The sequence below is a fragment of the Pseudomyrmex gracilis genome, unplaced genomic scaffold (assembly GCF_002006095.1).
Source record: "Pseudomyrmex gracilis isolate BER0280 unplaced genomic scaffold, ASM200609v1 scaffold_42, whole genome shotgun sequence".
In the NCBI taxonomy this organism is placed as follows: domain Eukaryota; kingdom Metazoa; phylum Arthropoda; class Insecta; order Hymenoptera; family Formicidae; genus Pseudomyrmex; species Pseudomyrmex gracilis.
Window position 1 is genome coordinate 181,375 of NW_018020626.1, and position 26,498 is coordinate 207,872.

Below are 26,498 nucleotides of genomic sequence, written 5' to 3' on the forward strand. Positions count from 1 at the left end.
ATTTTTATATTAAAAGAAAGATTAAATTTATGAAAAAGATTAAAATGCGTCGAATTTCTGTTGCAGTAATCAACAGCGCTTAAACCGACGAGATAAAATGGACGACAGGATTTCTATTTTTCTGGTTGTCATTCTCGCAATTGGCGGTCTAATGATGGTGACAATACTGCTGGCCTGCTACGCGTGTGTCTTTCGCGATTTGTGCTGTCGGTCGGAAAACAGATCCAAAAGGCGGCGCCATCAGAGTTCCCGGCGAGAATGCGATAATCCCAACAAAGCGAGATTAGACACGATACCATTAAACGATTACACGCAAGCGGATAGTATGCCCACCGAGTCCGAAAAGGTTTAAACAAAATCAGAAAGTTAAATGTTGAAAAACTTAAGTACATATTTTTTTCAGCAATATTTTTTATTTATTTTGTAAATATATGTAAATCTATTATATATATATATACATATATAACCACATATATATACATACATACATATATATATACAATATATATATGTTATTAATGTATTGCAAGGTACATGCAATAAAAGATCTGATAGAAATATTCAACATATCAATATAGTCGCTTATAACAACCCTATATCAATCATATCCTCTCTGTCTGTTACACATCTCTTTTCCATTATATTTATATAAAATAAACTTTTATTTATATTTTCTCCCGTTCACGCAGTCAGTCCTTTTTAAATATACCCGTAATGCATGCAACGTACATCTCTTCTGGTAACTTTTTATACGTTATTAATTTAAATTTTGTAGAGCAAAAGACAAAAATCTCTCATTTTGCAACATATGTTATTCAATAATTATCGTCACTATTGCGAATGATGATAAAACACTAATTTATAAATTGAGAAAAAATATGTTATTTGCTTGCAGCTCGTATGCAATTTTAAAGCAAGAAAAATCAAAGAATTCGCTGTAAAGGAATATTCAATATATAATTTTTTAAATATAAATTATATAAACTACTGTGTGATTTTAAAAATATTTTTTAGATGTCAGATACATTGCAAATAAATATCAGGCAATTGGTATCAATTCAACAGAGCTGCCCGGAGGAGTTAAACCGGGATGTCAATTACAGACCTTGAAGCTAGTGTTTGTTCATAACAGGTATATAAAATATACACACACTGTTATATAAATCCCTTCAAAATTTGTACATGATAACTAAAGCAATAACGTCACACACATATTGCATCAATGTAAAAAAATTTAACAAAAAAATTTCTAATATCTCGTATTTGAATCAGTTTTTCGATTTTGATAAAAAAAATCTCGCATCAATTACCAAACACTCAACTGTTACTAATCACTGATTAATAATCAAATAGAACAGTAATCAAATAAAAAAATAAAGAATTGTATTTCTCACTTCATTAAATCTTCCGCATTATTTCTAAATGTCAACATGTGTGTTCTTGATAGACTAAATAATATATATCGTAAGTTTTTTGGAAACTTTGTGCGATGTGTACTTTCTTCGAAGATGTATTCGACTAGCTGATTTGACTATTGAGCTGTTGTAGTACAGAAAGTACCACTTCACGCAGAGTCTGTATGTAGAGAGAAGAAAACAGTAATAAAAAAGCATTAGACAAATAAATATACAATGAAAAAAACCATACAAAACGAGGTTACTATTACCTGAGGTTTACAATGCTCTTCCAGCCAACTGAACACGCAAGCAGATAATTCCGCAAAGTTGGCTACGGAAACATTGCTAAACGTTTGAAAAAGACGATCCATTATTGCCTGGAACTGCAAGAAAATATTATAAGTATTTAGACATTACAACTTACTAGAATCATTTAGTTTACAAAGTAAAAGTAATTTATGTCTTACCACTTGAAATTTCATCTCGTCCGAAATCCGCATTTCCGCGTGTCCCGGTTGTGCCTGATGTGCTTTGACAATTTGCTCGTAATTGGCCTGCATAATGCGTAGCGCGACAACTTCTTTTCTCAGCGCGTTACGCTCCTCCTCCTGCTTCTTTTTCTGCTGCAGGAGAAACTGTATGTAATCGATGGACTTCTGAAGCACCGTAGCCTTGGAGATTTTATAGCCCGAGGAGTCTGTGTGCTGACAAGACGGAACCAAGTCCTGAAGGGAGTCGTAACCCTTCTTGATGGCATCTCGTCGTTTTTGCTCGGCCTGAGTGTGAGCCTCCCTCCTGCGCTCCTTGTAGCTTATAGTGGAGTTTTTGTTATCGCTATCCTCGTCTTCTGAACATTGTATTGCTTATTCGTATTGTTATTGCGCGCCCTTGTTACATCCGATTGAACGAATTGACGGTAAACCATCGTGCGCTTACCTGTATTGTGAGCAGACGAGGAAGGCGTGTTAACCGAACCCGTACTGCCACAACGAGAGAAGGTGTACTTTTCCGTTGGACTGGACGGCTCCAGCTTCATCTCGCTGTCCGATCCTATATTCCCACTGCCAGCACGCATACCCAAGCTAGCTGCTTTCAAATAAGAAAAAATAAAACCAAATATACGTATAAGAAAGATAAATTTACTCTTACATATATATACAATACATAAGCCTCACGTGTGTTGGTCGCATTAATAAAAATCACAGGCGAAAATATCGCAGCAGGTACAGAAACAGTAAACATCGGAAAGAATATTGCCAACATACACTGTGTTAAAAAGGTACATACACACACACAGAGTAGCTTATTATGTAATCAGTAAAATAAATATTTAAAAGAATTATTAATTATATACGTGTATATATATGTGTATATATATTGAATAAACACTGTTTTCATAAGTGCATAGGAAGCGCAATTTACATTACTGTGTTAATATTGTATATTGCGCGTTTATTTGAGATTGGAGCAATATATATCAGCGGTGTTTTATTTTTATCATAACGACTGTTATCCGCAGATAAGGATGTCGCGGTCACGAAAAAGCTATCTCTCTTTTTGTAACAACATACAACATAACATATCGTAAGAATCAAGGATTTCTTCCTTCCCTCGTTTTATTTCTTTACACACTTTCTCTTGAAAGAATTTTCTTTCAGGTAGCACGATGTTCTCAATATCATCGTATACAGAAACGTCGCATATATTGACGACAACGTATCAATATCTGGATTTCTTCTTTCTCTCCAAATCAATAACATTTGCTTTTCAAACGCAGTTTTTACATTTTACAAAACTCCTATGAAATTTCTCTTTCTCGATGAAAATACAATTTCTCTTTCTGTAATTTTTCATTAATTTAAAAAATGACTTAAAAGTTTACACATTGATAGAATAAAAAAGAACAATATCTTATTGATTCCTAATTTAAAAAATATGTATATATGTATATTTAAATGTGTTAGTAAATATTTTTGTTACTATCCAATTCTCTGCGTATGTTTAAAAATATTTAAATTTGCTCTTTTGTTGAATACGTGTAATAATGGAATTTGCGTGAAATATAGCGTACTCGATGCATTACCATAAATATATTGTTATACACAAATAACAAAACAAAATAAAATATACAAGTGTATTACAAATAATAAAACAAAATATATACATAAACATTCTACAAGAGCATGCGCCGTCTGTACGTAAATTTACTACCGAAGCAATTATTTGGTCAGTGGCGTGATAAGTATAAAAGATATTTTGTATTGAAATGTCGTGTTTATTTCACATTAATCAGGTGGGCAATTTTCTGATTGGTTCTGCTGTTATTGTATTATTATGCGTAATATAATATCTTCTATATTTACATCGCGGTCTGTGCGCGGATTTTCGATGTCGGACACATGGTGAAGGGAAGAGGGGGAGGGAGGACGATCATCTGTGCCGTCAGCAGGGAACAATGGCTGCGCTCGGAGAACACAACAATGCCGCACAGAACGTGTTATGATCGATCACGAATGTTTTCACTTCTACAGTCGAGTGGATGTGATTTGAGAGATTGCAATTGGATTGCATTCGATGATTTTTACTTCAGTGGGTTTTTTTCAAGCGCAGCCATCGCTCTCAAGTGTAGAAGGTGCAAAGCAGTGTAATATTACAGACGCAATTTTCGGAAAATCCGTGCGACACAAAACCGTTAAAGAAAAATCGATTCTTCACTCACGTGTCTCATATCCGTCCTTATGAAATGAATCAGCCATGGTTTTTGCGAGCCGATTGTCTTTGATTAAAGGGACAGGGAGTTAAAGCGCGCACATGGACGGTTACAATTGGAAAATGATACTACGGGTGAAATATCGAATGGGATATCTGGACATCACAAATTGGAAAAAATTGAGGATAATTATTGGTACAGGTGCGACGACAAAATTTCGAAAAGTTGAGGAACATTGAATGGCGCCAAGTTTTCCGATCACATCTAAATCACGACACTGCAAACAATTTCGATGTGCCTGTTTCACAACGACGCTTCTGCTCGGTGTCCACCATCTTTGACGGAGATGAAAACACTAGTGATTAGTACTAGCGGCAAAAATAAGAGAGAAGTCTCTCTCTCAGATACTAGTTCTTTCTAGTTTAACATGTCATTTGTATTTTATGTGTATCTATTCAAGATGAGATAAGTAAAACAAATATAACAAAAAATAAAGAAAAATTGAAAGAAAATACAACATAATGTAAACTAAATACAAATTATATTAGTGTGCGAGTTTCTTTATGTTTAAAATTTCATTTTTTTACTCTTTGTTTTTTTTTTTTTTTTTATCTCCTGAATACAAAATATATCTTATTCTTCTCAGAATGTAAAAAAATAAAAGAGAAAGGAGAGTAAGATTTCATTTTTATGTATATTATATATAAAAAAAATTTGTATTTGATATATGTATATTGATGTTTTTATCACTTTCGTGTTAATGCATAACTGCTCTTTTGTTAACATAAATGCCAAAATTTGCACAATAAAATTTAAATACAAATAGAACTAAACTTTACTACTTAACTTTTTAAGTTTTTAAGAGAAAGTTGAAGAGAAACGCGTCAAAATTACATTAGATCTAATGTAGACAAATGATAATTCAATATATTATAACTTTGTGTGTGTAGTTGGATATAATAATAAAATGAATATTCGCAACATTATGTTAAATTATGTTTATTGTAAGGTGTATCTAATATATATATATATATATATATATATGTATATGTATATATATATTTATTTACAATTGTCTTTTAATATACACGTAAAACCATTTAAGATAATATATTTTTCATACACTCTCTTCCGGCGTTACAGCGCTGCCCGTAACGCTCTGGCAAATTGTGTTTCTATATATCGTTTTGTTTTTTTTTTCGTGAAGTGTACACGATTCCGGTTTCATTGGGTATTTGTCTGTTGTCTACCTGAGGCAAGGACTGTCGCTTGCATCATATGCTTGCGGATAACAGGCTTCGGGATGAAGCGGATAATACCGGCAAAATTGTTTTTCTCTCTCTTTCTCTCTCACACAGCTTCTTCCCTCCACTCCTGCAAACACAGCATTCTACCGTCTAGGAAATTAATCTACTCCTAATCGCGGCGTATATCAATTGCTATACTCGATCATACGTCTAACTTAGATCCATATATGTAGCATACAGTTCTACGTTTGTATCGTTTCGGGGACGGATTATGTCGGAAAGCCGAGAAAGAGCGTAAAACTATTTAAAACGACGACAACGTGCGGACATTCTTTGAGATGTCAACGTGTAAAGTGGGTGTAAACGTGAGGTATGTTTAAAGCCGAGTTGTGCACCGACAATAGTTGACCAACTCCGGTTAACATTGACGCACTCGACCACTGTGAGGATTACAATCCTAAGTTCATATTCGTTTTTTTTTTCTTTTAGGGGCCCGAATGACAAGAGACAGTCTATGCAATTTTTATTTTCCGAGGATTTTATCTCTTCCATATGTGCAAGTATACATATATGTATATATGAGAAATCTTCCGCCACTATTTGGACTTTTATAAGCGTTTCGAAATTTCCGACATATGCGATTTAGCTACGCCCGCCCCCGCAATGTGCTATTCAACGTAACATTAAGTGAAGTTTATATGCTTGTTTTGTAGCCAGAAACACCTCACGTGTATTTTTATTTTCGGATAAAGGTCACTTTCCCGCAGTTAAATCGATAAAGCATCACATCTTAAATTCTCAAGTTCAAATTTTAGTATTATTCCATATAATATCTCTCTCATTCTCTCTCACATACATGCACACACATCACACATATGCAACGCGCGTTCTCTCCCCGTTATATACTTATCACACTCTAAGTTACCTCTGTTTTCATCTTTTCTCTAATTTCCCTTTTTTTTTTTTTTTTTTTTTTTTTTGACATCGATAAAAAATTATATATATGTATATATTTATATATCATATATATTTCAATAATTATTTTATCGTTAATTAAAAATTGTTCAATCAATTAATTAATTGTTATAATCTTATTGTTCTTTTATAGTATAAACTAAAGTATTTTGCGTGGTCTACGTATCTCGACAAGTACCACTCATAATATATATACATACATATATAAATATATATGTATATTTTTATAATGTCATTTACTTATTTATCTTTATTTTTCACTTTTTTTTTATAAGTAAAATCATGAATAAATCACAATATTTAACTACACTTTGAGATAAATTGGATGATCGGTGCAAATAAGACCGTTAATTGCTCCTATCCAATAATCATTCCTCCCCGCAAGGTAAAATCGTCAAAGTTCCGGAAATGTCGCAATGTACTCTCAATTGTTGCAATTTACGAACATCGTATGAACGCTCATCACATACTTTTTTTTTTTAAATTATAGTATCCAAATATATATTCTCATAAATATGAAAAAATTTTCGACAATTTTATTAATAACAAAAACTCTTCATTTCCGCATTTTAATGTACAAAAATGGTATGATACCCAATTTGTTATCTAAATAGAATATATCTATAAATAATTGTCTACTTCTCTATTAATATATTGCAATGTGTACACCATCTTATTTAAGTGCTTGCGAATAAGATGGCGCATTCATAAAAATAACTAACACCCCTTTCGGGTGATATTCATCAACATTTTACTCTTTTATAATCTGAACTCGCATCAGACATTTTCTGGTCATCTCGTGTCGTAAGACTGGGACGAAACTTTTTTTTATCGTACAAGTGTTTTTTTGATTTCATCTGACTACGTGAACTCACTCGATCTAAAGAACGCGGTTGAACACAAACTATACTTGTATTATAATCAGACAATTAAAATCTAAAACGGCACATCTCTAAACGTTTGTTTCAATCAATTTTACAAATTGAGCGAGCTTAAATACTCAGGATGAATTGATATGATTATTTAGTGCATTTGTAGTACCTGCGCGAACCAGTCTTAATCAGTCCTCTCAGGTACTTTTTTTTTTAAATCGATCAGCGAAACGAAATTTGCTTGAGGCTAGATTTCAACTTTGTACGCGAGTTACCACAAGCTATGTTGTACAATTTATACACCATAATAAAAATGATAAATAAAATGCACAAAAAAAATTAAATATACAATTTCCTCAAAAAGTTAATTTTGAAACAAATATGCTAATTTTTCTATAGAAGCCAGCATCATGAGATTTAAACAGTTCTCTCTTTCTCTTTTTCTGTCTATTCTCGTATTGTCCTATTCCGCCATACATCAGTAAAAATGCAATGTTTAATTTTTGTTCTAGCAAAGAGAGATGATGTACCATTCCGAAAATCAAGATAAAAACATTTTTAATTGAAGAGCAAAATGAAAGGCGAATATCTCGTCATCTCACTAACGTTGATATTTAAATATTATGTGATATCGTTATTAAATGCATGACAAACGCGATTTGAATCCTCTCTGTTACCTTTGAGTGTACCGCAGCATTAATTGCAAAAGAATTCTAAGAATTCAGAAAAAATTGATCAGACGTTACTTTACGAGCAAAGCGAATGATCTCGGCTAGGCTTCTTTAGAATATTCATATCAACACGCGCCGTGTGTGTCGGCGGTAATAAACTTCGTCCGTGAGATAATCAAAAAATCCACCTTATAACTGTAATCTCTACACTCGCGGCAATCAATTACGGTTAGAATTTCCAAAACGAGGTTCGTTGCGCGAAATGCAGGACGTTCAGTGAGGAATTTTGTACTTTTCTAAGATCATATCGGCTTGCTGGCATAAAGAAACGCGCGTAAACCATTATTAGAAAGTCTCCCATCTTCGGAAACCTATTGGAGAGACTGATTGAACAGATATTTGTACCATGATCAGTGTTATCAATTTATATTTTTGAGCGCTTGGCCTGACGAGACTTGGCAGTGCGACGTGATTTTTTCGCGGCATCGCTCGAAGTTTCCTCTACGGTAGTGGATTTCCGTTTGAAGGATATTGAAGGCACAGGAGCCTTTGGGGGTGCCATTTCCGTCGGCGTCGACGTGGATTGCGTAACTATGGGTTGCAGTGCCACCTCGGTAGGTCTGTGAGCATCCGGGATGGGAATAAAATCGTGCTCCTCACCAAGCGCATTCGACAACACTCCCTGATTGGCTAAAGCGTGCAGATCTTCCGTAGGAACTGGCATTGACTGGCCACAGCCTACGCACACTGGTATTGCTGGTGACTTGGATCGCCAATACTGTAACTCGGTTTTGCATTTGTTCAATTCCTAAAAAAAAAAAAGACAATTTATAAGTGTTTTTTAAACAAAATATTCTTCTTGTATTTGCATTTAAGAGATCATAAGAGTAAACCATGTTTAAATACAAACTATTCCATCTTCGATTAGATACATTTTTGTAAAAATACCTGTAGGAGTGTGCTGAATTTTCGCGATGTCTCTTCATTTTTCTTATCATTGTCATCCAGTCGAGTGGCGTACTCGAGAATCTGTTTCTGTTGTTCTGCAATTTTTGCCTTGCAACTTCTCAAATCCCTGCGCATTAATGTCAGCTGATTGTTGTATCGTCTCATGCCCTGTTTGATTTTGCGAATCCGTTTTCGCAAGACCATATTTGATTGCGGTGGCGACACATTAGAATCCAAGAGAGCAGGATCGTCTGACGGAGAACCCTCTTCTTCACCAGTATCGCCCGTTTTTCCACCGCTGACGGTCAAAGGCGCAGAATCCAAGCGCATAAATGATTTACTTACACTAGAAGAAGCTACAACACAACAGTTATTTTTAATAAAACCAGAAAAACAATGTTAAACATATCAGCAATTTCACTCACAAGAAAACGTTCCTGCAAGATCGAGAAAATCAGCACCAAAGTACGGTATTTCCGGTAATGTCGGTTCGATGTGTTCTTTGAAGTATTCCATGGCCATAGTACTTAGATCAAACAATTCGTCAGTAACCTTGTAAGGTTTCGATAATTTTGGAGTAACTTTTATATAATGTAAGATGCGATAAACTTCGTCTAGTATCTGAAAAATCATGTTAACATTAATTGAAGGTTTTCTATAATCATCTTTTAAACATTTCTTGCACTTACTTCACCCGGGAAGAAGCAACAGTGCTTTCGCTCGATATGCTTGCCGAAGCTCATTTGTAATAAGGTAAGTCGCATGTGCAAAGTCTCTATGATGTCCGACTCGCATGCCAACGGATGAGTACGACGCGCGGATTCACGTCTGGGCATTTGCGCTTTGATAGCCTGAAAACGGCTCAGCATTTGACCTTGTAGCTTTTGAAATGTCCAGTTTAGTATTGATCCGCAAATGCGATCAAATTGATGACAAACCTACAATAAAACAAAAAATTGCTTGATCATACATTTGCTTACCGAGCGATATAATCAAGAAAGATATCGAATAAAAATATTAGCAACTGCATTTAAACCTGACTTACCAAGCGCATATGAGCCACTGTATTGTAATCTAAATAATTAAAGATTTTTTGCAGAATTTCGAGAGGTAAATCCAAGAGATTTACATTGCGCACTTCAATGGATTTTCCATTAGATGTACTGGACGTGCTTGCTGATGGCTGTTGTTTCTTTAAGGAACTTGTTTCTACAACTTCACTCACTGATCCACCACTGCTGCTGCTGCTGCTGCTTCCCATGTTACTTGACTGACGAGTTGATACCATTTTGTTGCTTTTCAACAAGTTTCAGTAACTGTACTCAAAATCTAAAGTAATTCAAACAAGTTTTTCTCCAGAATAACGCACATCAAAAGTAAGTAACAAAATGAGAAAAAAATATGTATATACATACACATAAATAGAAAAAAAGAAAACTATATACACACATATACACCATTGGATAAAAAACATTAAGTAGAAAATTAGTCAGGTAGACAAATAAAAATTTCAAATGTTATTAATTTCACATATTTTTAACATTTTTCTTTAATTTCTTTAATTTAATCCTTGATTTACAATTAAAAAACAAATTTATGAAATTTAAAACAATAAAATTATTATTTGAATAGAAATACATGTTTCTGAATAGTGTCATTTTATATATAAAAAATAATTTTTTGTGTTTATATAAAAACATTTCCTCTCCCAAAAGAATGTGAAATGAGAAGAAATTAATTTTAACAGCAATCTGTTTTAATTATTTCCAAGAAATTTGTGAAATGTTTCTTCTTTCTGCAGAAGTTGTTCAATTTGACCGTAATAAGTCACTGAACTTGCTGTTATCAGATCTAGAGACTATACACAAACATGTAGCAGATAAGCCAATATTCAGAAAAACGCAAATTGAACGTAATTATCTACCTAAAACAGACAAAAAGCCAGAAAGTTTGCACGAAATAATTACATCTCTGACTGAATTAGTTGGAACAATGATTCTTACGTGAGAAAACCGATTGTGCTTTGTTACAGGATTCGTTTTTAATAAAGCATCGCGACCGTTTCGCCTTCAGCATAAAATTATTATTCATAATAACTGTACTCGAAACGAGCAAGCTATCGCAATAATATCGCGAAAACGATTTGTGCGAATCACCTGCTCGTTACGAATGTTCCGGTCTGGTGTGTGTGAGCATATTTCAACCTTGTACTAGAATATACATGTTCCAATCGAAAATGAGATTGGAAGAGTCAACTCTTCGCGCACACGATCCGACACGCTCGGAACATTTCGACCGGTAATGCGTGATCGAAGAACATTCGGTAAACATTGAATTGAAATTCGATAAACAACGGCAAACACTTTAAAAAGCAACATCACGTAAACAAAGACATTTAAAAAAAATGGTCACTCGTGAATGTTCACTATACTGATCATCGCGCGTTCGAATCGACATTTCCCGAGCTCCAAATCGCTCCGACGTTGTTTCGATCTTGGTTGATCAGGTTTTTTTTTTTTTTTATCCTCGATCAATTTTTTTAAGCAGCCACTGTGAGGATAGACAATCAGTTGTCGATGTTAATTTGCTGATGCGGTGAACAAACGATTCCGATTAGTCACATGCTTTGTGTAAAGCTCGCATATCGCAAACAGAGATCTAACGAGGAGCGATGCGGCTAAGATCGCGGTTAATTATCCAGATCGTATCGGTGCAAGGCGACATTAACGGTCACGAGAAGATGTTTGCGAAGGGTCGAGGGGGGGTACAACATAAAGAAAGAGAGAAAGAGAAAGAGAATGAGAAAGAGAGAGAGAGAGAGACCGAGTTGCAACGAACAAAAGGTCGGAGTCGAGGGACAGGTTGCGACCAGCCGTCTTTTTTTTTTTTTCTTTTTTTTTGTACTATAAATGCGAAAAAATCATACATCTTGTATGTAAGCGGAACGGCTGTTCCCTGATTGCCAGTACCTGGAGTGTATCGGCGTCAGGAAAACGATCCCCGAGGTATATCTCTCGATCGCCGAGGTATCTTTCCCGGCTATCGCTCGTAGAGAACAGCGGGGTTCGCGGCCTGAACCGAAGAGGTATGATCTTTTTGCCCGCCACCGAAGATGAGAGAGAAACGACGACCGAGACGACGACGACGACGACGAGACGTGTAGGGAAACAAATGCGGGGAAACAAACCGAGTGACCGTGCGCGAGTAAAATCGATGCACTCGCGATCTTCTCTTTCTCCGTTGCAACCGTATAGCTGGTCGTTGAGAGCGAGATCGGAAAGAAGAGAAAGAGAGTGAAAGAGAGCGAGAGGCTTGAGAACTTGAAGGGAGACGATGTGCCCCCCGAGTTAGGCAAGCGGCAACGATCACTGTATCCGCGTTGGCGTTTTCAGCGACATTTTGACGGAGAGACTTCCCCCCGTCTCGCTACTCCCCGCTGCCGTGTTCGTTCTCGCTTCGTTTCACTATCGAGCCCTCTCCTGCGCGCTCTCTCTCTCTCTCTCTCTCTCTCTCTTTCCCTCTTTGTCGATCTTCTTTCTCTCGTCCTCTTTCGCTCGCACGTTTACTCTTTCGCGTTTCCTTTCTCTCTCCTCTACGTTCGAAAGGCTCGCGCAATTATGGCGCGCGCAATCACACACATAACCACACAATAACCCGGAAAAAACATTGCGCGTTCAGCACATTTCGATCTCTCTTACCCTATCCTTTTTCACTCGCACTCGCAACTCTTTACCTGCTCTGCCCGTTTAACTATCCTCGTAACGCGCTCTCCTAAGGGTGCCCCCCCGCAGTGTGCGCTGCCGCGATTTCGAGACAGAGCACCGTTTCTCTTTCTCCCCCTCTCAATCTCTCTCTCTCGTTCTCTCTTTCTCTCTCTCTCTCTCTCTCACTCTTGCTCTGTTCCTTTCTCTCTGTCCCTTCAGGAGAGATTGTGGGTATCGAAAATAAACGTTGTCACTGGCTGGCTCCTCGCGCGCACGCAATATCGCGGACAATGGGAAGTACGCGGGATCCACGCGCCGGATTCCGCGTGTGGCGGCCGTTGCTACGCTTCGAAACGGCGTACCGAGGCAACGCCGACGTCGACGCTGACGACGAGCAACGGCAATGCGCACATATGTATGACTGCGACGAGAATACGCTCGCGCGGACACGCGTTGATGCGTGTTGTCCCGCGTGCGAACGTCCACACGAGACACGCGTGCGCCTCTTGATTGGTCGCCGGTCGCGCTTTGGTTAACGTTTCAGGATCCGCGTGAAGATAGCGACACAAGTCGACTCGCGCTTCACATAGGGAGGTTTTCGTTCGCTGTAGTGCCCGCTTGCGTTTGATGCGTGCGACATCTTGATCCGATTTTTTTTTGTTACATTGAAAACGGAACAACGCGAAGTAGAGATCGGCATCGAACAAAAACATCGACGACGGATAAGAATATCGCTAAAGGACGAACATGTCAAGTTGAAAAATGTCAACGATACTCGATTTTGTTACTACTCCAAAAAAACTTTGTCTCCGCAAAACTTGACGAGAAGTTTACAAAACAAGTTTCTCACACATGTATGGGCAAGTAAATTAATTTAATTAATTTAACTTTTAAATAAAATATTTTTACAACAATTGTTTGCAATAATTCGTTTAATGATAAATGAGAAGAAAACGACTATACAATACGTAGATGGAGTTTCCGTATATCACGCGTTTTTTCAAGTGATATTTTTCTCTTATCGCAAGAATGTTAATAAATCTTAATCAATCACCGAACGTGGACGTGTGATTGATCGCTACGGGGCGCAAACAAAATTATTTTGAAATTATTCTTTTATTTGATTTATCTGTGTATATATAATCGACCATATATATATATTAATACATCGTAATAAATCGTTTAAATGTTATATAATACACACTGCGCGGAGTGTGTTATATAAAATTCAAATTACGATGCGTGATAAAAAAAAAAAAAGAAAATAATATACCGGCGCGAAGACATCATGTGAATTTGACTGATCGCGATATTAATTATCGCGCACACAAGCATGAGGATATCGTGTGGCACACGATTTATAATTACTAATTACTAACTTCACCTCTCGTCACTTCTCGTTTGTAACCACCAACTCGTTCGCCAAATGCGAGAAACTACATCACGCACCACACCGATGTATCAACAATCGAAATAGCCACAAATTGCAAACTACATCGTGCGCACATTAGCCACACGATTGTTATCTCAATTTCTGACGTTGTGCAATCGCCGAACAATAGTCGAGCAAGCAAACACTATGCGCCTTCGTCGTTCACTTATGTATTGTTAACCGTGACCAATTGCGCTAATTTTCCAGAATTTTACCAAGCAACCATGATTCGTTCCGTCGTCAAGACATCTGACTGGATTTCCTAAACCTAAACGGCGTGATGTCTCACGTTGCACGTGTGCAAGACCGATTAATTCCTCTGCTCTTCATCGGCTGCGCGAGGCGCTCGCGTGTGTTTGAGAAGTTCGAGTTGCATTTAAAAAGCCAAGGACACCGAACCGAAGAAACTATTTAAATAATGGTTTTGAGTTTAACGCGCGCAACAGCGATCCTCATCGCGTAAGTACAATAATAATATGAACGCGTTTCGCTCCCAACGTGCGTGCGTTTCCCCGTATCTTTTTAACACACGCAGAAAACTTATAAAAATTCCATCTTACGATTTCCAGTGTAAAATCAATGACCGCCTTGAACAATAATCCGTCCTTGCTTTTGTTTTCCATGTGCTATAACGCCAGCAGATTTCTACTATAATATTTATTATTGCGAAACACTTGCGAAATCAGACCTGTTGCCTGCGCTGCTTTCGATTATGAAAAGTTCCTGTGCGTCATTTAGCGCCGCCGCGAAACCCGATCATCGATATTTTCCACAAGAAAAGATCAAAATTTTACTTAACTAACACGACGCTTCATATCGCTCTCTTCTTCTTATTTAAACGACATAAAAAAAAAAATTCACGTAAAACACAATAAGTACTTATCGCAGTGCGCGTAATTTTAGTAGCAAAAGGACATTTTGCGATCGATTATAACATTATGTCACACATACTTGTTGCGTATCTTTCAAATGAGTATACCATATATTTACATACATACCATACAATCGTATTTTAATGCGTCCTATAATCGCAGCTCGTCATTAATGAAATTTGACGATAGAAACGTGGTTACATTTTTTCATATTGATGATAAAAACAGGATGTTATTAATCTTTCAATAGCCAATTTGGAAAATGAGATCGAGAATTGTATAACAAATCAGTCGGGAATTACACGATCGCTAAGAAGAAAACCACAAAGAATTATTTCGCGGAAACGGAAGTTGAAATATTAAAAAGTAAGAATATAAGAAAACTAAGTAACATAAGTTATGTATTAGGTCTACCAGAAAGTTCTGTCCGTTTTTGGAATAAAACAAAATACAAATTTTTCTTATCGTCAATAAACTTTATTAAATAATATAATTGCCATTATTATTAATGATTTCTTGTCAGCGTGAGGGCAATTTGTATATCCCATTTTTGAAAAATTAAGAAAAATTTGTATTTTGTTTTATTCCAAAAACGGACAGACCTTTCCGGTAGACCTAATATTTATCATCACATATTACCCGGATATATTGGACAAATTCCTGCTTGTACTATCAACTAACGTTTAAGATAAAACAAACGTTTACATATAAAAATAGAAAGCAAAATGACTTACAAAATAACTTACAAAACGTACTATAACTACAGTTGTATCGTGTATAGAGAAAAAAAATACAATATGTAATAATTTAAATTAATATAAGAACATACATTATTGTGTGCAAGAAACACGAAAAAGGTGCGATTTATTATCAGCCGCTGATTCGTTAATTTAATGTTCGCGAGATGATTTTTCTTAATTGCTCTTTGATTCTCTTTTTTCGCAGAGTTGGAATCGCCCCTCGTAATCATTACCCTCGACATTAATTTCATGTCATCATGAAGCAAATCGTTTTTCCCTTCCTTCTGTCGACGTGGTCGTGCGGAGTCGATCGCACGCCGCAAAATAGAAGCGACTCTTATTTAACATGGTCGACCGAGCCGGCAGCATTCAGTCTACCACCGGCCGCAAGAGAGCATCGGTATTTCTTGGTTGATTCCTCGACGAGAGTCAGGATTCAGTGAGTTGCCACTAGTGCCTTGGAATTTCATGGTGTAAGCCTGACGGGGTGAACGATCATGGTGTTGCTGTTCTTGCTTATTTCGCTTGGCCTCTTTCTCCTTCCAAGTGAGTCTCCGCTTGAATACTTATTAGCAATCGGATAGGATACATAACTCTTTCGCTCCGGACTTGTCTCAATATTGTCCCTTTTACAAATCTGTTCTTCCTTGGAGTTCGACAGTTTCTTTGTTAAATTGTGTCTCGAATCTCTGAACTAGAGAAGCTGCGCTGTCTCTCTGTCTTACTTGTCATACTTTGTTACTTAACATCGATTATTTTACATTTTACCATTTTGTTATATAGATTATCGTGTAATTTCTTGCAATTATCGTTAATTTATGCGCAATCGTATCGTAAAGTAAGATTGGCGAGAGCGAAGCGTGTTAACTTAAACCGTCATATCATCGTAATATGAGAAGAATAACAAAATTATCCGGAAGATAATGATATTCTAAGAAATTTATATAAAAGTGAGCTCTAAATGTGTAGCGTGATGACAACAGGATGTATCGTAACGTAGAAATCATTAATCGTTATTTTTTAAAGGTAATTTTTCTTATTTTTAGTAATAAAAATTTTAAAAACTTTTTTTAATAATAAAAGGAGATTTTTTTTATTTGTACATAAAAAAACAAAAAAAATAAAAATTAAAAATAGAAACTGTCTGCTCTAGTTTCGATGAAAATCAATGTACGTATAGAGATAGTCGAGTTAAATTTGTAATCAGAGAACATTGTTGCTACGATGAATAATAATATGTATGTGTATTATGAATTAAGAATTTTTTCAAATGTATTGCATAACGCAACATTGTTGCTACAATGAATAACAATATGTATGTGTATTATGAATTAGGAATTTTTAAATATATTGCTTAACGCAACATTGCATGGATGCGCATTGAAATTATCGCCGCGAATGAAAAACAGAGCATCTGGCAAAGAATACAAAAGAGAAGTTAATTAACAATTCCAGCGTTGATTTTCAAATTTATTCTCAATATGTATGTGATCCATTCAATTTAATATTCATATAACAAAGAACGCGATATTGTTTAACAACTCCTCTCACGTCTTTCATATAAGTTTTTCGCATAAATTGTATCCCAAGGTATAAACAAATATATAGGAATGTAGCTAATGATAAGAATAATAATGATATCATACGCACACGCACACGAGCTCGCGGAAGATGAATTTGAAATAATGAATTCTTCGCGTTTAACCGTGTCGGGATTGCGTAGTTTCTGAGATTTAAATTCGCGACATTGCGTTTGTGCGCTTCTGCCTCGGAAAATAAGAAACGTTCCGATGGAAGATTATAGAAGATTCAAGAAAATTTTCTTCCATCGAAAAGGAACATATTTGAAGTTGAACAAAATTGATCCAAAGCCGTTGCAGTTTTCGTAATCTATCGCGCATATCACGAAATGGGTGTTGGTTGGTTTTTTTTCAGATAATTTGATATCACACACACACACGCATCTTTTCTCGTCGTAAATTGATAAAAGTCAAGATCATCCGAATATGATGCACTCTTTAACATTATCGTTTATATATCAATTTTATCCGATTGGCTGTTGTTTTATAAACACATATTTGTTTTATAAATATATATTCAAGACTACAATAAAAGTCTATAATTTAAAAGAAAAGATTCTAAAGAAAAAATTCTGAGTAGTCACATAATCTCCAGTGATTATCGGCTTACGTCGTAAAGCAATTCTGTTTCACTTTTGCCGCGACTATATCGTTAAAACTAAGTCTGTTTGAATTCTAAAAAAAAAAAAAGTGTATCATTCATATGTAGATGTCACCTTATGAAAGACGTTTAATGAATAAGCGAGCGGAACTTGAAAAACTTACTAAAAAACCTTTACTTTGCTTTACTTTAACAAACTTAAAACAAACAAACTTACTAAAACAACATGTTTTACCGAACATTACTTTGCGCTTATGTGATGCAAATTTTCGATAAAGTAAAACTAATTATTCGTCGTTATAAAAAAACAAAAAACTAACTGCGTTTAACGGAAAAAGAAATTTTATCAATAAGAACAAAATCATCTACAATATAATGCACAATTCACCCGATCCTGTCAAATCCAATGTCACAGGCACGAAAATGACAATTCGCATAGACACGTAATATCGATCTCTACGTTATTTTATTCTACAAAATTCATGAATGTGTTATTGTGCCTTCACGCGAATATTCATCGTCCTCCAAGTTAAATATTCGTCAATTATCTATTGTTAGAAAGACTCTATGTACGCAGTAGTCTTTTTCACAAAATTGGTTTGTGACTTAATAAACATTGGTTATCACTCACGTTTTTCTTTCTTACGTCAATATGATACGTGTATTCACGGACGATAGGTAGGTATTCATTCATTCTTTCCGAATATTATTATTTGCGATTAGTTTATTATATCTCAATAAAACGTTTTCATCGATCAACACTGAAGTGCGATCGGAAAAGAAATGTTTACCCCCCTTGTTAGATATAAACCGATATGTTTCCTGTATTACGCGCCTCACGTAATCGCGCAACAATATAGATTTTGCATAATGGAAGGATGGACGTCGAGGATGCTCATCATTCTCAAGACAATCGCTTTAAATCAGCCAAGGAGTTTCAAGCAATGTCCCCGTTGATGGTCCCCGCGTGACCATTTGAACTAAAGCGAAAGTCGAGTGTGTTTCTCGAGCATCATCACTTCGTCGCAAGTGTCGAGCAGATGTGAATCGCAACAACGTAGGATGCCTATACCAAGCGGAAAATCGCACGTTAGAAAAGAATTAATTAAGACCGTTTTCTTACGCATAACGAGCGCATCGGCAATGACTAATTTGTATTTCGAGACGAGGAATTCGAAATGCGCTTTCAACTTCTGAGAAAATTTTCCAACGTATTTCACAGACTGTCTGTTCGTTATCATTTGCTCATAAAGTGTATCATTTACGCACGTGTAAGAGTAAATCCATAGTGTTTTCTTTTACTAACTGCGCCAAGTATTTATTTGAACACATAAACACATTTATAAATTTTCTTGGAGGAAAAATGCTAAGTAATTTAATTATCCACATTATGTACGCGGTTTTTTCTTAAACTTTCTAATTTTCTAATGTGATTCATAAACTTTATTCTAACAAATATTGTTTCGCAGGATTCTGCCTCGGTCATGACTTTAGCTACGACGGGAGTCACGGTAAACAGTTCGAAATTTGCTATTTAAAGTTCAAATTTACACTTATATTTTTATATGTGTGAAACGATCTCTTTCTGTAGGTCCGTCGCACTGGGGCGAGGACTATCACGCGTGCATTGGAAAACACCAATCGCCCATTAACATAGAGGAGCACAATGTCAAGAACGTCAGTCTGCCGCCATTGAAATTGATCGGCATTGACAGTCCGTGCTTGTCGTTTCTGACGAACAATGGTCACACAGGTGAGGATTTCACGGCTCGTCTGATCGCATTCGATACACCGGGAAACATTAGATTTGTCATTTTTTTGACCGATGTCATGTACAGGCTTCTTGCGTCTATCTTTAGATATGGGAAATTTGAGACGTGATCGTGTTCACGAGTACGTGAAGTAAAAAGAAAAGAAAAAAGAACCGTCTCTTCCCAGTGTAATCAGAACGAAACGAAGAAAGAAACGGTGTACCATATGATTACGATTATTGTAGTCTATAAAAAAAAGTCAGGTGAATTGTGTGTGAACGGTGAACGGAGGAAACTTATATATAGCTATATATACAAAAAGTTTGTATGAGCGGTCGTTTCTCAACGGGCATTAAACACGCCGTGAACGAGCTAATCAAGTTAATACGTAATCGGGTTTTAGATGCGCGAAGATACACTTGCTTCTAATACGCAACGTCTCTTACATAAAAAAAGATATACACACTGTAGAGGTTGTGATAATTATCGTTGCCTGTTACAATGTTCTTCTGTTACTGTGTTCTTCCGTTCAGTTATGCTGAAGAGCAACGAATCCGTACGGCCGATGTTAGCGGGAGGACCTTTGGGGAACGGCGTTTATGTGTTCGAGCAATTACACTTCCATTGGGGCGAGAACGATCGCGAGGGATCGGAGGACTTAATTAACAATCGCTCGTTCCCGATGGAAATGCACGCAGTGTTTTACAAGGAGGATTACAAATCGATGAACGAGGCTCTTAAACATTCCGATGGTTTGACCGTTTTAGCGTATTTGTACGAGGTAAAGTGATCATTTTTTGCAGAAATTTTTTATTTTTAAGAGATATATTATTTAATTTTTTTTTTTTTATCAATTTATCTTACGTACTCTTGATCTTGTTTGTTGCATAAAGCAATATCACTCACTTATTGAGGTTTTTCTATTATTATAATTATCATTTAATATATTGTTTTATAATTTCGTATCTCTGTAGAAGAAATAAAAAAAAAAAAGTAATACAATTTTTAGGTAGGTCCTTTATCACATCCGACTTACGAACCCATCGTAGAAATGCTTCCCGACATAGAAACGATGGGTAAAGAAAAAATGTTGGAAGAGCCATTGTTGCTAGGCAGATTACTTGTGCCCGATGTCGCGAGCATGCAGGACTACTTCACATACAACGGTTCGTTGACCACTCCACCTTGTCTCGAAATCGTTACGTGGATTGACTTCAAGGATCGTCAGCAGTTGTCGCATCAACAGGTGTCCTGACACATTTTTGAACATTATACAGCACAATTTATTGCAAATTAATAATCTGCACGAAAAAAAAGATCTGACTCAAGCCGCGCACATGTACATATATATATATATATATTTACTCAAAATTTAACGCTTCTATTTGATTTCAGTTGGCTGCTTTTCGCGACTTGCGCACATCCGACGGTAACAAACTGACCCACAACTTTCGGCCGGTACAGCCTTTGGAAGATCGAATAGTTCTACAGAACATCGATACGAACGCAGTACATCAGAATGACGACGCGTCAAAGAACGTTATTTTCCACAACCATCATTTCGGTGACCATTCTGGACAGCACAATCTTAGAGTGCCATTCTCGATTATCGCATTAGGAGCTTTCTTGGCGATTCTTTTGATCGCTATATGAAGACCTTGATACGACATGTTCTAGTCAGACGTTTTCTTTTTCACAATTGCTGTATCTATTTCTAATCCAAACACACGAAACAAGGAAAATCAAGAAGCTTTACTAAATGGATGTAGTTTTATGAATGTATGTGTTGTGTGTGTGTGTGTTTGAAGATTAAAAGGTAATAATTAACTGCTTGTATGTGACTTTATGAGAAGAGTCAACTATTCGATGCCTGTATTTGAGATATACTGTATGTGATAAAGTATATTTTCAGCAATTATTTATTCTGGAATGTCAATACTGATAATAACACATATAGTAGCTACCATAGCGCACATGTATATACATACTTACTGTGATTGATAGCGATATAATTAGCAACTGAAATGGTTGCCTTGAAATTGATAAAGTTGGATTGCCATCGTTCTTATTCGAGCTCGAATAGACAAATATATCTACTCAAAAGAGCTATATCTCTAATTTGCTTATGTGTCTACTAATGCGTATACATAAAAGAAAGAAAAAATAGAACACGATGTTGTACAAGGAATAACTGATTTTTGAAAATATATATTTTAAGAAAAGTACACATATACAAATATAAATTTCTCATAAAATATTCACATATTGATATAGAAGATTTGCTTATCCCTCAGGCTCGTTTACGTAAGCTGCTAGATTTTGTTGACCCTGTTTGAGACGCATTCTCACTTCTTCCGCTATCGCCTTCTGCGTTCTCCTTTCTAATATCTCTAATTTTTTTGCTATATCTCGCTTCAAATCCCAATCGGGTTTTCTTGGCGCCAAATTGCTTATATCCTAAATAAGCAAATCAAGAACCATTTTTTTTTATGCTTAGCAAAAGAAACCACATTTATTTACTTACTAATTCCTCAACAACCACTTTGCTCTTCGCCGCGTCCAATTGTTCCTTAACTACGGTTTCCACATCTCCGGGTTTTGCATCTTCTATCATGTTACTCTTCAAACCTTCATCCTGCGGCTTGTAACTTCGGAATTTCGGCCTGAAAAATACAAGATTTTGAGCAATTTTGGCGATAATTTGAGGTTAGTTGAAATTAAACGTCGATTAAAGTTGTCTTCAGAATAAGAGATTTATACTTCGGTAACGTTTCGATCATATCCTTTTTATTCTCCTTGGTCTCTTCATTTTTTCTCTTCAACGCCTGAAGTCGCTCCTTTCTCTTTAAAGCTTCTTCCTCCAGTGAACCGACTTTTTCATCTGTCATTTTTAAATTGACTTTCTTCACAACTCAGTTTACAGATGACGCTTGTCTCGGCTATCAGTGTCAGCCAGTTGTGCGCAGAAGAAGTAACTAGTGGTAACTAGACTTTTGACATGCAGAGGTGGAAACAAAAAACTATTTTATGTCAAGTATATAAATAATACTTTTACAAATTTATCGCGTGTGATTATACAACTGGATTTAAACTTTTTTGACATAAAATAAGCTTAAATTCTTTTAAATCTCTATACATATATCTTTCATAAATAATTCTGTTTTACAGGCAAAATTGTTAATTTGTTTTATTGCAAACCATCTTTTTTAAATATCGTTATCAATTCCTGGAAGAAAATAACGACATGCATAAAATACAAACAAGAGAATAGGAAAGACATACAGAGAACTGTTTTTATAGCAAAATAATTAAATAACAAATAAATTTGCGAAAGAGTATTTTAACATTCAGATTTAAAATAACTGCAATTATATCATATTATCCCAATTACAAGAGTCGAAACATTCTTCATCAATTTCAAGTAATTCTTCGAAGTTGCTTTTAGATGTTGATGCTTCCGGATCATTTTCTTGCTTAATAAATTCATTTTCTTGCTTAATAATGTCTTTCATATTTTGGGAATCTTCTTGCTCTTTATCTTGTTGCGATTGCGTTCCTCCAGAGGACGAGGAAGTATTCAGAAAATAAGTTGTCAAATCTTGTTGTCCGGTTTCTTTCTGGATGTCAACGTTATCTATTGACAAATCGTGGTCGAATCCAGCTGCATTCAAAACTTTCATTTTATTCTTAATTAACGGCCATATATAATCGTCTGCAGTGTCTTTCGCTACCAAATATTGGATTATAACTTTGTCATTTTGCCCGATTCTGTGCACTCTGTCTTCTGCCTGACACAAAACCTGTATGTGTAAAATAATTTTGTGTTAAATAAACCTAGTACATATTTAATAATATATATATGTGTGACAAAAACAATAGTTGTAAATCAATAATTTACACCAGGGTTCCAGAATAATTCAGCGAAGACTACTAGACTTGCGGCCGTTAATGTAACGCCAGCATTTGCTGCGGTAATTGACAAAACGGCCGCCAAACAATCATCATTCTCCTGAAATGTATCCACTTCGACTTTTCTTTGCTCTGGAGAGGTTTTGCCATCAATTCTCACATATCTGAAAAAAAATTGTCACAATTTTAACACATTACAGTTGTAAACAAAAATTAAACTACAATGTCGAGTATAGAGATTAAAGAATTATTTAGAAAAGTTTACCGTATGTTCATAGAGTCAGCAACTTTGCAAATGGCATCCAAAACTACTTGATGATGAGCATAAAGAAGACACTTTTTTTTGTCTTCAAATAAATTCGTGACATACTTGCTATAATATTGATGTTAAATTCCACAAAATAATCATAAATTAAACAACTTTTTTTAATAGTAAAAACAGAAAACCATGTGAAAATATATTAATATATATATACCACACTGCCTTTAATCTTGCGAAACCAGACTCATTGTAATACTGCAATAGAGCATTATGCCGTTCTAGGGCTGTGATCTTTTTTTGCAATAGTTTCGACATCTCCTTCATTTGTTTGGTGCCAGCTTTAATTAAATCAGAATCTAACACAACCACTTGTCTAAAATATATGTATGTTTAAAGTAAATACACAAATTCTCTTTAGAGTATGACGTCACAAAACATTAATTTTGTTCCAAAACCTTATTTTAGATGGCAATTGATTTAATACATTAGCTTTTAGCCTTCGAATCATACAAGTAGACTTCAATAGCAATTGCAATTCCTGTAAATTTGAGGAACCAGTAAAGTCCCAACCAAATGTACTTCTTTGTCCTGCGCAGTATCGTATACCATAGTCTTCGTATCTGCAAAGTCATTTTCAGAATTATTAAGCATAATTGCACATGAACATAAAACATACCCACACATAAAGTTCTATTACCTCATAAATCGCGGGGAAATAAGACTGATCTGAGAATGCAATTCGATTGGTCTTGACAGAGCTGGAGTTCCAGTGAGCAGCACAACGTGGCGAGCATGAGTGCATATTTCTTGAGCAGCTTGAAATCTTGCAGTCTTATTGCTCTTCAAGACATGTGATTCATCCTATATATAATTCAATATTAAAATATCACCATTCAGGATAAACTTGATAACAAAAACTTGTATTATGTATTTAATTAATTTATATATACCAAAATAACAAATCCAAAAATATGTTTCTTGAAGGTTTCTATAGCTCGTACTAATAACTCATATGATACAATAGTAATCTTTGCATCTCCGATACAATCTTTTGCATTTAAAAAATGATGAATATAGTGTGCAGGTACAGACGGCAGGAACTCATAAATTGCTTCAGACCACTGATATCTAAACAAGATAAATTTTTAACATACCTATTGCAATAATGTGAAAAATAAATAATGAATACCTGACTGATGAAGGAACCACAATCAAAAGAGGCCAATTCTCTTTAAAATAATGTGCTATGCCTAATGCTTGCATTGTTTTCCCTAAACCCATGTCATCTGCAATCATGCAACGGCCGCTTCTAGATATACCATAGCTAGAATAAATTTATTATTAGAACAAGAGATAAACATATAAACATAATACATGTGGATGATCATATAAAACTAAATTTACCAAACACCATCTTGTTGAAATGGCATTAAATTACTTGTTAATTGTTCATCAATTTTTGACAGATCTGGTGTTGCTATTTGCTTGTCTAATTTTAAGTTTTTTTTAAATATCTAAAATATATATATATATATATAAGTGTTTCAAAGTTTACATGTTCTTTTTATTAGTTAATTTGACAAATTTTGATGTCTATGATTACCTGAAGAATATTCTCTGGTATTTTTGTTACAGATATCCTAGGGTTATGACACATTAGTTTCTGCATCAGAATTTCATAATCATTTATGTGAAAATTCCATATTCTAGTTTTTACATCTGTAAAACATAATACACATAAACATTTACATATAAATTATCATTTAAATCATATACATACCATATACTCTGCTTGGAATTGTTTTAAATGTCTCAATAATTTCAGGTACAAATGTTGATAGTTCTACTGCAAATCTATCATCAGTGGTCATGTAACAATTTCCTGTTACAAGTGTTTTTTTATTAAAGAAGTTTTTTGCTTCAATAGGACTGAAACGATTGCTTGGTCTTTCTTGTCTTATAATATTTGTACTTTCACTGTGTCTGGATTGTTCATGCATTGGACTACTTCTAACTACTGTATTGTCTTTGATATTTCTGTTCTCCTTGTAATTGAATTGATCATGTAATGAATTATTTTTATATGTCTTTTGTGCCCTTAATTGAGCTTCTTTTCTTCTTTGCAATGCTACTAAACGCTTCTTCTCAATTTCTTCAGGAGAGCATGGTTTATCTAAAATATGATCATATTTTACATACATGCGAATTGATTATTTCTCAAACATGAACAACAAACTTATTTTACATATGTATTCAAAAATCTTTACCCATTTTTTCTCCTTTTTCTGCCTTGTGTCACATGTATCGAATATAACCTTCCCTTCTTCTCACGTCATGTAAACAACGTAAAATATAAACACAAAGAAATGACATTAAATTATTACTGTCAATATTTTACGATGTTGAACATAAAAATCTCACACACGTGTCGCTGCTAAATAGTTCTATGTGTTATATATTTGTTTGCGTAAATTTATGTATTGCGCACGTATGTTTTGAAACATCAAAATTGAAGTAAGATCCTAGAATATCTGAAGTTTGGTTTGGTGCAAAAAATGGCTCAGTGGATTGAATTAAGTTAGTCCATACGCCATTTTAGGATAGAATATCTGAAATGTCACGTCAAAATCTAGTAACCATACCCAGAGAAAAGATTGAGAGCCACCGAATTAAAGCTCCGTCGCCACTAAACGTGCAATTTCATGCAGCAAATTTTCGCTGCTGGCGAAGTTCCAACTACGTACACAGGCGACACTGCAACACAGTGTCCATTAGTATGAGAAAGAGGATATCAGTGTGTCTCACTTAACACTACTTGTTAATTGTT

At 35.3% G+C, this 26,498-nt stretch overlaps 5 protein-coding genes across 19 annotated transcripts; 1 reads left to right on the top strand and 4 right to left on the bottom strand.

Moving 5' to 3' along the window:
- Positions 1 to 992: 992 nt before the first annotated feature.
- LOC109853033 (max-like protein X) lies at positions 993 to 4,587 on the bottom strand. 5 transcript variants are annotated; one of them, XM_020424731.1, is made up of 5 exons: positions 4,117 to 4,587; positions 2,334 to 2,483; positions 1,865 to 2,259; positions 1,667 to 1,780; positions 993 to 1,575 (listed from the first exon to the last, which is right to left on the bottom strand). In XM_020424731.1, exons 1-5 carry the CDS (start codon positions 4,151 to 4,153, stop codon positions 1,519 to 1,521), a joined length of 753 nt encoding a protein of 250 aa, XP_020280320.1. In that variant the 5' UTR covers positions 4,154 to 4,587; the 3' UTR covers positions 993 to 1,518. The 5 variants fall into 5 exon arrangements, with proteins under 5 accessions (XP_020280320.1, XP_020280321.1, XP_020280319.1 ...); XM_020424732.1 differs by having other exon boundaries at positions 1,865 to 2,244; positions 4,117 to 4,583; XM_020424730.1 differs by lacking the exon at positions 4,117 to 4,587 and adding an exon at positions 2,573 to 3,214 and having other exon boundaries at positions 1,865 to 2,241.
- Positions 4,588 to 6,380: 1,793 nt separating this feature from the next.
- LOC109853031 (F-box only protein 28) lies at positions 6,381 to 12,901 on the bottom strand. 10 transcript variants are annotated; one of them, XM_020424721.1, is made up of 7 exons: positions 10,977 to 11,735; positions 10,824 to 10,887; positions 9,866 to 10,149; positions 9,510 to 9,758; positions 9,246 to 9,441; positions 8,821 to 9,176; positions 6,381 to 8,680 (listed from the first exon to the last, which is right to left on the bottom strand). In XM_020424721.1, exons 3-7 carry the CDS (start codon positions 10,106 to 10,108, stop codon positions 8,297 to 8,299), a joined length of 1,428 nt encoding a protein of 475 aa, XP_020280310.1. In that variant the 5' UTR covers positions 10,109 to 10,149; positions 10,824 to 10,887; positions 10,977 to 11,735; the 3' UTR covers positions 6,381 to 8,296. The 10 variants fall into 10 exon arrangements, with proteins under 10 accessions (XP_020280310.1, XP_020280314.1, XP_020280309.1 ...); XM_020424725.1 differs by lacking the exons at positions 10,824 to 10,887; positions 10,977 to 11,735 and adding an exon at positions 12,711 to 12,901; XM_020424720.1 differs by lacking the exons at positions 10,824 to 10,887; positions 10,977 to 11,735 and adding an exon at positions 12,554 to 12,901.
- Positions 12,902 to 13,205: 304 nt separating this feature from the next.
- Positions 13,206 to 21,727, top strand: LOC109853072 (carbonic anhydrase 2-like). 2 transcript variants are annotated; one of them, XM_020424815.1, is made up of 9 exons: positions 13,206 to 13,378; positions 14,164 to 14,415; positions 15,079 to 15,194; positions 15,774 to 16,114; positions 19,219 to 19,260; positions 19,341 to 19,502; positions 20,034 to 20,281; positions 20,510 to 20,746; positions 20,896 to 21,727. In XM_020424815.1, the coding sequence occupies exons 4-9, from the start codon at positions 16,066 to 16,068 to the stop codon at positions 21,151 to 21,153; spliced, it is 996 nt and encodes a 331-aa protein (XP_020280404.1). In that variant the 5' UTR covers positions 13,206 to 13,378; positions 14,164 to 14,415; positions 15,079 to 15,194; positions 15,774 to 16,065; the 3' UTR covers positions 21,154 to 21,727. The 2 variants fall into 2 exon arrangements, with proteins under 2 accessions (XP_020280404.1, XP_020280405.1); XM_020424816.1 differs by lacking the exon at positions 15,079 to 15,194.
- Positions 21,693 to 22,482, bottom strand: LOC109853073 (coiled-coil domain-containing protein 12). The gene is made up of 3 exons (XM_020424817.1): positions 22,261 to 22,482; positions 22,025 to 22,163; positions 21,693 to 21,957 (listed from the first exon to the last, which is right to left on the bottom strand). Exons 1-3 carry the CDS (start codon positions 22,386 to 22,388, stop codon positions 21,784 to 21,786), a joined length of 441 nt encoding a protein of 146 aa, XP_020280406.1. The 5' UTR covers positions 22,389 to 22,482; the 3' UTR covers positions 21,693 to 21,783.
- Positions 22,483 to 22,690: 208 nt separating this feature from the next.
- LOC109853071 (SWI/SNF-related matrix-associated actin-dependent regulator of chromatin subfamily A-like protein 1) lies at positions 22,691 to 26,382 on the bottom strand. Its single transcript, XM_020424814.1, has 12 exons — positions 25,939 to 26,382; positions 25,452 to 25,844; positions 25,275 to 25,390; positions 25,076 to 25,185; positions 24,861 to 24,995; positions 24,622 to 24,799; positions 24,369 to 24,532; positions 24,127 to 24,291; positions 23,886 to 24,044; positions 23,675 to 23,782; positions 23,399 to 23,573; positions 22,691 to 23,300 (listed from the first exon to the last, which is right to left on the bottom strand). Exons 1-12 carry the CDS (start codon positions 25,940 to 25,942, stop codon positions 22,869 to 22,871), a joined length of 2,139 nt encoding a protein of 712 aa, XP_020280403.1. The 5' UTR covers positions 25,943 to 26,382; the 3' UTR covers positions 22,691 to 22,868.
- Between the last annotated feature and the right edge of the window lie 116 nt (positions 26,383 to 26,498).

Coding starts and splice junctions, on each gene's coding strand:
- LOC109853033 (XM_020424728.1), bottom strand. CDS start 2,660: ATGTTGGCAATATTCTTTCCGATGTTTACTGTTTCTGTACCTGCTGCG. Junction 2,484..2,572: donor TATTAATGCGACCAACACAC/GTGAGGCTTATG, acceptor ATTTGAAAGCAG/CTAGCTTGGGTATGCGTGCT. Junction 2,260..2,333: donor CTCGTCTGCTCACAATACAG/GTAAGCGCACGA, acceptor AATACGAATAAG/CAATACAATGTTCAGAAGAC.
- LOC109853031 (XM_020424725.1), bottom strand. CDS start 10,108: ATGGTATCAACTCGTCAGTCAAGTAACATGGGAAGCAGCAGCAGCAGC. Junction 9,177..9,245: donor TCTTGCAGGAACGTTTTCTT/GTGAGTGAAATT, acceptor GTTGTGTTGTAG/CTTCTTCTAGTGTAAGTAAA. Junction 8,681..8,820: donor AATTCAGCACACTCCTACAG/GTATTTTTACAA, acceptor TTTTTTTTTTAG/GAATTGAACAAATGCAAAAC.
- LOC109853073 (XM_020424817.1), bottom strand. CDS start 22,388: ATGACAGATGAAAAAGTCGGTTCACTGGAGGAAGAAGCTTTAAAGAGA. Junction 22,164..22,260: donor ATGATCGAAACGTTACCGAA/GTATAAATCTCT, acceptor TGTATTTTTCAG/GCCGAAATTCCGAAGTTACA. Junction 21,958..22,024: donor AAGTGGTTGTTGAGGAATTA/GTAAGTAAATAA, acceptor TTGCTTATTTAG/GATATAAGCAATTTGGCGCC.
- LOC109853071 (XM_020424814.1), bottom strand. Junction 25,186..25,274: donor TACCAGAGAATATTCTTCAG/GTAATCATAGAC, acceptor TATATATTTTAG/ATATTTAAAAAAAACTTAAA. Junction 24,800..24,860: donor GTGGTTCCTTCATCAGTCAG/GTATTCATTATT, acceptor TATCTTGTTTAG/ATATCAGTGGTCTGAAGCAA.
- LOC109853072 (XM_020424815.1), top strand. CDS start 16,066: ATGGTGTTGCTGTTCTTGCTTATTTCGCTTGGCCTCTTTCTCCTTCCA. Junction 19,503..20,033: donor GACGAACAATGGTCACACAG/GTGAGGATTTCA, acceptor TCTTCCGTTCAG/TTATGCTGAAGAGCAACGAA. Junction 20,282..20,509: donor TTTTAGCGTATTTGTACGAG/GTAAAGTGATCA, acceptor TACAATTTTTAG/GTAGGTCCTTTATCACATCC.